At 53.3% G+C, this 8865-nt stretch overlaps 1 protein-coding gene across 1 annotated transcript; it reads left to right on the top strand.

Moving 5' to 3' along the window:
* Positions 1–374: 374 nt before the first annotated feature.
* On the top strand, positions 375–8141 carry PRDM13 (PR/SET domain 13). The gene is made up of 4 exons (XM_032408269.1): positions 375–518; positions 2250–2381; positions 2680–2800; positions 6385–8141. Exons 1-4 carry the CDS (start codon positions 375–377, stop codon positions 8139–8141), a joined length of 2154 nt encoding a protein of 717 aa, XP_032264160.1.
* Positions 8142–8865: the final 724 nt, after the last annotated feature.

Here is an 8865-nt window from a genome sequence, read left to right as displayed (position 1 = left end):
CGCCTTTTCTTCGCCCTTGACAAATTGGATTTTTAGGAATGGGAAGGTCGCCTGGACCATTGTGCGCCAGCCATTCAGAGGCCTCGATTATGCAGAGGGCTGAGGGAACCACTCCATGTGACCCTCTCGGGTGGGACTCTGCAGCTGCTCCGCAGAGCAACTCTCTCACCAAACTCCGCGCCCTTGCGCTCGCGGTGCCAAAAGGCGCCGGCCCCAATTGAAAAGGCGCAGTGCATGCCCGCCCGCGTCACTCCGCGGGCGGAGGACGCACGTCGGGGTGCGGCTCCCTGGCTCGCGCGCGGCTCGGGCTCTGTCACTCGCGCCCTGCGGAGGACCCGGCGCACCCGAGCGCCTGCCTGGCCGCGGCGGCAGCAATGCACGCAACAGCCCGCGCTCCGGCCACCAGCGTGAGTGCCGACTGCTGCATCCCGGCCGGCCTGCGCCTCGGTCCGGTGCCCGGAACCTTCAAGCTGGGCAAGTACCTGTCAGACCGCAGGGAACCCGGGCCCAAGAAAAAGGTATTAGCCATTCCGACCTCCGCCTCCAGCCTTTCGCCTCCCTTTGCCCTGGCCCTGGCAGGGGTAGATAGGGCAAGTGGAGGAAAGCGGTGATTGAGTCGTTACCTGCCAATTCTGCCAGGTGGCCGGGGGGGTACTCCGGTAATTCCCCACAAGTCGCATTAAGGGAGAGCTGGACGGGGGCCGAGCTGAGGGGAAAGGACGCGGCTCAGAGGGGACAGCCCCCGGGTGGGGTGCATGGGACTCTTTACTCGCTGGGACCACTCGGAACCCGCGGTTTCCCTGGAGCTCTGGGGTTTCGTTCGCAGAGGCGTGGCGGGCCCCGGCCTCTCTGCCAACGCGCCTTTTCTCTGTTACACAACGCGCAGAGCGTTGAAGACTTTTCTTACCTTCTTCCCTGTAACGCGCTAATTTAAGGCTTACATTTACCTTAATTTAATTTCATGTGTTGGGGAAAAAACAATCCTTGGGAAACCCTCAGTTCCTAGATACACCCCTCCCGGTCCCCCCCACCCCGCCCCCCGCGGATGTCTGCTGGAGGGTTGGGGTAAATGGAGAGAGGGTGAGCCAGGTGGTGGCTCCGATTGGGGCTTCGAGGGCGAGGAGCGCCCACCCGCGTGGGGCACCGGGTCCGCGCGCCTGCAGCCGGGCTCTGAGAGTCCAGGGTCGCAACTGGGAGGCGTCGGGGCCAGCCCGCCAGCTCTGACTCCCGGAACAGCGGACAGACCACTGACCGCAGCGGGGTTTTAAAGGCCCCCGCCCGCTCTGAGGCGTCCCAGCCGGCAAAGGTCTAATCACAGCGACCGGAAAAGAAGGCAGGAGTCCGGTGGGGGCGGCGGAGGGAGGACCTGAGCTTTGCCTAGTCGCTGCCGAGAGCTTTCTTGTAAGAAATTGCTCAGGCGCCAGCCAGTGGGACCCGCATCTGGCTCCTCACGTAATCATCCTCTCCACCCCCCCCCCCCATCCCGCGGTCTAGAGCCTTCTTCTTCTTCTTTTTTTTTTTTTTTTAAAGATTTTATTTATTTATTTGAGAGAGAGAGAATGAGAGAGAGCACATGAGAGGGGGGGAGGGTCAGAGGGAGAAGCAGACTCCCTGCCGAGCAGGGAGCCCGATGCGGGACTCGATCCAGGTACTCCAGGATCATGACCTGAGCCGAAGGCAGTCGCTTAACCAACTGAGCCACCCAGGCGCCCTAGAGCCTTCTTCTTTAAACGCGCTTTAATTGCTTTTAAATGGCCGGCAGTCCTGCGGCCGCTTTGTTCACACATTTTCACTGCCGGGCTTGCCTGCACCTCCGCACCTCGGTGCTGTGCAGCGAGTTTCGCCAGACACGAGAGGGAGGTGGAGGAAACTCTGGGTTCTGGGGCTGACTTCGAAACGTCTCTCCCCTAGTATTCCGGCTGCTCTCAGGACCGCAGGAGCGAGAACTGGGGTGGGGGTGGGGATGGGGAACGTCTAGGTACCAGATGCCCGCAATCGCTCGTGGAGGATGCTCTCGCTCTTGGTATTGCCAAGGTGGGGCGAGAGGGGGAACTGTTATACCAGCCAACCTCTTCTCCCTCCCTCAAGCAAAGGTCCTAGGAATTACCTTCCTCCCAGCAGCCCACAGAGGTCTGGCCAAAGTGAACACAACCATTTTCCTGAGTCGGGTGGGGTGTTGGATAAACTTTTCCTCTGGGTTGTGGGCCTGGCCGTGGCGCGGGGAAGAACGACCACTGCTTGTGTTGCAGGTGCGCATGGTGAGAGGGGAGCTGGTGGACGAGTCGGGGGGCTCTCCTCTGGAATGGATAGGGTTAATCCGGGCAGCCAGGAACCCCCAGGAACAGACTCTCGAAGCTATTGCAGACTTACCCGGAGGACAGGTACTGTGGGCTTCCCCCCACTGCCAATTCTACCTACCTAACCATTACTGAGGTGGCCAACAATATCGAGAGCAAAGCGCTTTAGCTGGAGGTCTCATTTAAACGTCCCCCAAACCCTGTAAAGTAGATACTATTATTTTCCCCATTTGAAGAATGAGGGAAATGAGGTTCAGAGAGATCCAATAGATTTTCCAGGGTCACACAGCATCAGAACGAGCATTCCAACCTTTCCTTTTAGTTGTTTTTAGACCGATTACCCAGGAAATGACAGCAAGCTGTCCTGTTCCTTGTGTCCCAGATTTTCTACCGAGCGCTGCGAGATGTCCAGCCAGGGGAGGAGCTGACGGTGTGGTATTCCAACTCCTTAGCTCAGTGGTTCGACATCCCCACGATCGCAACTCCGACGCACGACGAGAAAGGTACCGCGTCCGAGAGGGCCTCCGGGCCAGCGCGGGTGGGTGAGAGTCCAGCCCTTCTCCGGTCTTTGGACGCGACAGGGCCTTTCTCTCGAGCTGTGTAAAACTGAATTCACCCTCCCTGTCTGTGTAGGCACAGAGGCGATGTCACCACTACCTCCTTAAAATCAACAGTGAAGGATAACAGCGACAATAACCTGCCTTGTGATGGCAGGGGGAAAAAAACCATTTTTTTAAATAAAAGATCTATTTATTGAGAGAGAGGGAAAGTGGGGGGAGGGGCAGAGGGAAAGAAGAGAGAGAATCTCAACCAGACGCCCCGCTGAGCGTGGAGCCCCACATGGGGCTCCATCTCACCACCTTGAGATCTTGACCTGAGCCGAAACCAAGAGACCGGGGCTTAATGTACTGAGCCACCCAGGCGCCCCCCAAAAATTCTTTATGAATTTCATGGGGGTCTTTTCCTATTACATACCCAGAGACAATTATTTACTCAATTAAGAATCAGTAAAGACGCCTTAACATATTATTAATCATATCATGAGCTCCGAAAAGCATACTTCAAACCTGGAATGTTTTAGAAGGTGGAGGGGCTTCTCTTCACTGGTTTGAAGGAGAGTAATGTATTTCTACCGCATTTTAGAAGCATTACGGTACTTACAGCTGGTCAGTTGGCAGGTACTGAGGCCCTTCCATTTAAATGGTATTTATTCATTTCCCCCTCCCTACTTAAATTGAATCTGGGATGTATCCCAGTTTCTTCTCAGATTTATTTGATCCCTTCCAAAGCCAAGGGTGGATTTATGCAAATTAAGGGGCAGTAACTAAAGAGAAGAACATTTTCAAACCTTCCCTAGAACACTGCAGAACATTTTCTGTGAAAGAAAGCTGGGAGGTGCTAAAATAGTTAAGATCTTGAGACCTCCCTGTTAATTCATAAAGCTTCCAAGAACTTTTTCCTTGACAATTGTTTTAGTTTGCAATTTCTCCTAAAGACACAGTTAATGTTAAAGTGAACACAATGAATGCTGTGAAATATTTTAACACGCTCTCCTCCTGGATTGCCTGCTCAAGTCTCATCCTTTTAGAAATAGGGTTAAATAAATTAATACAAATGTGAGCATTAAGAAACACTTCATGAATAAGACAGAATGAAGTTTATTCAGAACGATGAATCACTTCACTTCAAAGTATCACTATCTTGTGGGTAGATTTGTATGTACAGTATTCATAAAACATTATCCTAAAGTAGTTTGTTCCTTGTATCACACTATATTAAATTCTCTTGTCAACTTCCTCCAGTAAAAGAGAAACATGATAAAAGCCCTGTAGTGGAGAACTCTCAGATCCGCCACTACAGGACAATTCTAACAGCTGCTGACCTTTAGGGGCCAGACATTTCTACACAGAACACTCCTCCGTAGGCACTCTCAAATAGTACAAAAGTAACTTGTTTGAGTGGTGGCCCTTGTGTTTTCATTTCAGCCAACTGAGCTTATAAACAGATGTCAGAATAGACACCATTTTCCTTTTGGGAATGTATGGGCTATTTTGAACCCTGACTTCCCCACCTTTGATATGCTTGAAATCTTGGCAACCTCAAGGTTACACCAAGGAGAGGACGCAAAGTCACTTATGAAGTGTGTAGCATAGGCTGGATTTCAGAGTCCAGAGAACATGTCAGTTGGTTAGGATAAACTGAAAAAGGAGCATATTGAAACAGAGAACACATTTGCTTAACTCTTGAAAAGAGAAAGAAGTAAGTAGGGATGGCCGCTATTCTTCCAATATTGACTAACTCCAGTGGATTTAAATTCCATGATGAGCTTAAGGAAAGTACGGACCTTTTGTTTTAGGGATAAAGCTTACTTGGCTTTGCAATTGACTAGAGTCATTCTGGGGCAGCCTCTGAAAACTCCTTTAAAAAGGGGGTAATGAGAGGAAGGTTCGGAGAAGGGAGGTTATTTAAGATATTAAATCAATATACCCACTAAGAGAACCCAGGAAATCTCTTTTTTTTTTTTTACAAGGTAACAGAAATATTGAAATGATTTTATCTAAGTCTTCCATAAACAATTAGGGTAGGTTCTCAGAGGCAAATCCTCTTCTCCACCCCCCTTTTGCTTTCTGCTCTACCTTGGCTTCACCTGAAATAAACAGAACCTTACTTGAACTTCCATCTTAGTTATCTAGGGGGACTACTTGCTTTATGCAAAGCCAAAAGTAAAATACCTGAAGGGAAGAAGATCTGGAATTTATTTCAGTTGTTTTTGTAGTGATGTTTCAGAAGTTTGAGCTGCTTGTGTACAAGGGGGGAGGGAATTTAACCTTTCCACTAAATTTAATAAGACAGACCTATTTGGGGTACTTAACTAACTTCTTTCTCACAGACATCCTTCAGTATTATCAATCAACCGTAACATTAAAAAAGAAACACACTGCAAGACCACTGTTCTGTGTCCAGATATAACAAGACCTTTTTAAGTGAAAATTAACTTCCACCATGTGATCAAAATCTGTTTCATACATGTGTCTCTTGATTGTGTTCCCAGACCCTGGCAAAATTAAAAAAAAAACCAAAAACTAGTGTCAATAATATTAAATACGAAAAAGACTTGACAGCAAAAACATGTATACAGTTCCTGGTAGAGAATTGTACACTTATTAAAAGCTGAGTATCTCCATATATCTCTATATATCCATGTATTTCATAAAAATAAACTATCTTTCCCAAGGACTTTATTATATTAAGCCTGGATTCGTGTAGCTATCTAGGAGTTAATTAATTACTCCAGGTAGAACAACTGACAAGATAACACAACATCATCCTTCAGTTTTTAGAATATCAGGACATAGGGCTTTTTCTTTTCTCTCATCAAATTAAATGGGGTTAAAGAGGAAATAAAGATACAAATAATTTTGAAGAATAGCAGATCATAGTCCCTATGTGGTCCTTCAGTTGGTCACGCTCCAGGAAAACCTCAGGCAAAATGTTTAAGGCTGGGAGGGGGTGGGAAGGGTGGGTAGTGGACATAAAAGGCATTGTTCTGTGAAAAGGAATGATTACATATGGCCCATACATACAAGATATTGTCTCGCCTGGTAATGAGGCACTCACGACCATTAGATTGGTCTTTGTTCAGTTTATCCAAACTCCTTGACATACGCCACCTATTCTGCAAACGCCAACAGATGGGCCCGGGCACAGCACAGCCTCAACACTTGATTTAAAGCAACAGCTGCTCTCTGTTCTGGTCTCTTCCCCCGGCCAGTCTGCCTGAGCGCTGCCCTCCCAACGAAGATTTGCTCGGATGGCCCGGAGGAAGTCTTCGTTGGAAAGGCACAGGTCACCCCTTTGGCCTCTGAGTAATCCCAGGGGATGGATATGGTGACAAAGTTGGCCATTTGGGGCTTCTCAGGGTCCTTGCTGCAGTGGGGCTACCGAACTAACTCACTTATTCGCTGGACCCAAGAATACTGTTCCTCCTCATACCGCTATCAAAATCTGGGCTTTGCCTTGGGTGCGCTTTCTTTCTCTCTTGCTTTTTCGCCTCTCACGGGGTCGCTTTCTTATTTTTGTCGCCCAGGGGAGGAGCGCTACATTTGCTGGTACTGCTGGAGGACGTTTAGATACCCCAACAGCCTTAAGGCCCACCTACGTTTCCACTGCGTGCTCAGCAGCGGCGGGGGCCGAGCCTACCTGCACCACGAGCACGGGGCTCGCCAAGGCGCTGCCCCGGCCGCGGATGGCCTTCACTTCTCTCCGAAACCCCCGGCGCCTGACTTTGCCGCGGCCGCCCCCGCTGGCACCCTGCGGTCCCACCCGCAGGCCCCGCCGCCCCTCCAGGCCTGCGGAGCGCGGGAGAGCATTAAGCGCGAGGCCTCCTCTGCGCCCTCCGCCGCATCGCCGCCCCGGGCCAAGTGGGGGCAGTCCAAGAAGGGCAAGGAGCAGCCGGACCGCGCCCTAGACATGAGCGGGGCCGCCCGGGGACACGGCCACTTCCTCGGCATCGTGGGCGGCTCCCCAGCGGGGGGCGGCGGCCTGGCCTTCTACCCCGGAATGCGCTCGGCTTTCAAGCCTGCGGGCTTGGCCAGGGCGGCCGCGGCCGCACACGGCGACCCCTACCGGGAGGAGGGCGACGGCAAACCGGGGCCCGGCCTGGCCTTAGGCAGGCGGCGGGGCGGGGGTCGGGCGGGCGGGCGCCCCGGAAGCGGGGAGAACCCCGCAGCGGGCAGCACGGGCCACCACCATCACCACCACGCGCACCACCACCATCACCACTCTAAATGTCTGCTAGCCGGGGAGCCGCCGCCGCCGCCTCCTCCGCCTGGCCTACCCTGCTCCGGGGGCCTGCGCGGCTTCCCTCTGCTCCCTGGCCCCCCGGAAGAGGCGTCAGCCTTCAAGCAGGTGGAGCGCGCCCACCCCGCCGCGGCTGCGCTGCCGGGAGCGCGTTTCGCCCAGCTGCCCTCTGCGACCGGGCTGCCCGTCGAGCGCTGCGCGCTGCCGGCCCTCGACGCGGGCGGGCTCAAAGCCTACCCCGGTGGCGAATGCAGCCACCTGCCTGCCGTCATGCCGGCTTTTACCGTCTACAACGGGGAGCTACTCTACGGCTCACCGGCCGCCGCCGCTTATTACCCGCTCAAACTGCACTTCGGCGGGCTGCTCAAGTATCCAGAGTCCATCTCCTACTTCAGCGGGCCTGCGGCGGCGGCGGCGGCGGCGGCAGCGGCCGCTCTAAGCCCTGCGGAGCTGGGCTCCTTGGCTAGCATCGACCGAGAGATCGCTATGCACACGCAGCAGCTGTCGGAGATGGCGGCCGGGAAAAGCCGCGGCCGCCTGGACGCGGGGACGCTGCCACCGGCCGTCGTGGCAGCAGGTGGCCCTGGGGGTGGCGGCAGCGGAGGTGGCGGCGCCGGCAAGCCCAAGACCGGCCACCTGTGTCTCTACTGCGGCAAGCTGTACTCGCGCAAGTACGGGCTCAAGATTCACATGCGGACGCACACGGGCTACAAGCCACTCAAGTGCAAAGTGTGCCTGCGGCCTTTCGGCGACCCCAGCAATCTGAACAAGCACATCCGGCTGCACGCCGAGGGCAACACCCCCTACCGCTGCGAGTTCTGCGGCAAGGTGCTGGTGCGCCGCCGGGACCTGGAACGCCACGTCAAGTCCCGCCACCCCGGACAAAACCTGCTCGCCAGGACGGGCGAGGGCCCAGGCGCAGAGCCTGACTACCTCCCGGAGCCTGGGGAGCCCAAGAGCGACAACGACAGCGATGTGGACGTCTGCTTCACGGACGACCAGAGCGACCCGGAGGCTGGAGGCGGTGGCGAGTGCGACTCGTAACGAGTCGTCCCGGGAGAGGGTGGGCTTGGGGGGCGTGGACAGAGATAAGAAGGTGGGGGTGGTTCTGTTTTGGGAGAAGAGAAGTTCCCCGAGGTGAAAAGGATCCGGTTGACAAAACCGTTTTTATTTTGGTCGGGCGCCAGATTTGGAAGAGTGAGAGGTCCCAGGTCCGCTGCTTAAACTCGGAGCAAAGGTTTAGAAGTGGCTCAAAGAAACCTGGCCTTCTGCGCACACCGAGGGTGGCCGGTCCCGGCGCGTCCTAGGCCCTTGGACTCCGCGGATAGGCCCTCCCACGAAACGCCCAGGAGGTCCACTCTCAAGGTTTAAGATTGCATTAATGTGAACTTCACAGCGCCCTTGAGGGCGCCGATTTTAACTGCCATGTATTTTTAAATTGTTCTTTTCTGTGGAGGAAATTGTGCCTTTTGAAACGATGTTTTTTTGTGTGTGTGTTTTACATTAGCATTTCACGAAATAGGCAAAACAGTAGTCACAGTTCGGTAGATGTGACATCCATACATTTGTTTCCATTTCATCTGTTCTCGGGTCAAAGATTACGCCTTCCCGCATTGGCTATATAGTGGTAGCAGGTGTACGAATTGGTCAAGTTGCAATTATTTATAAGAGAGTAATGACAAATGTAAAATATCTAAAGCATGAATCTAAAAGCACGCAATATATAATTTTAAGGAAAATGTCTTATTTGGTAGAGTACAAATGTGAC

Source organism: Phoca vitulina, unplaced genomic scaffold, assembly GCF_004348235.1.
Source record: "Phoca vitulina isolate PV1807 unplaced genomic scaffold, GSC_HSeal_1.0 scaffold9, whole genome shotgun sequence".
Classification (NCBI taxonomy): domain Eukaryota; kingdom Metazoa; phylum Chordata; class Mammalia; order Carnivora; family Phocidae; genus Phoca; species Phoca vitulina.
Note: the sequence above shows the minus strand (reverse complement) of the source record. Positions and strands in the feature narration are given on the sequence as shown.

Excerpts from the sequence above, each read along its gene's own strand:
- PRDM13 (XM_032408269.1), top strand. The coding sequence starts at position 375 with ATGCACGCAACAGCCCGCGCTCCGGCCACCAGCGTGAGTGCCGACTGC. Across the intron at positions 519-2,249 it reads AACCCGGGCCCAAGAAAAAG|GTGCGCATGGTGAGAGGGGA; the intron begins GTATTAGCCATT and ends CTTGTGTTGCAG. Across the intron at positions 2,382-2,679 it reads CAGACTTACCCGGAGGACAG|ATTTTCTACCGAGCGCTGCG; the intron begins GTACTGTGGGCT and ends CTTGTGTCCCAG.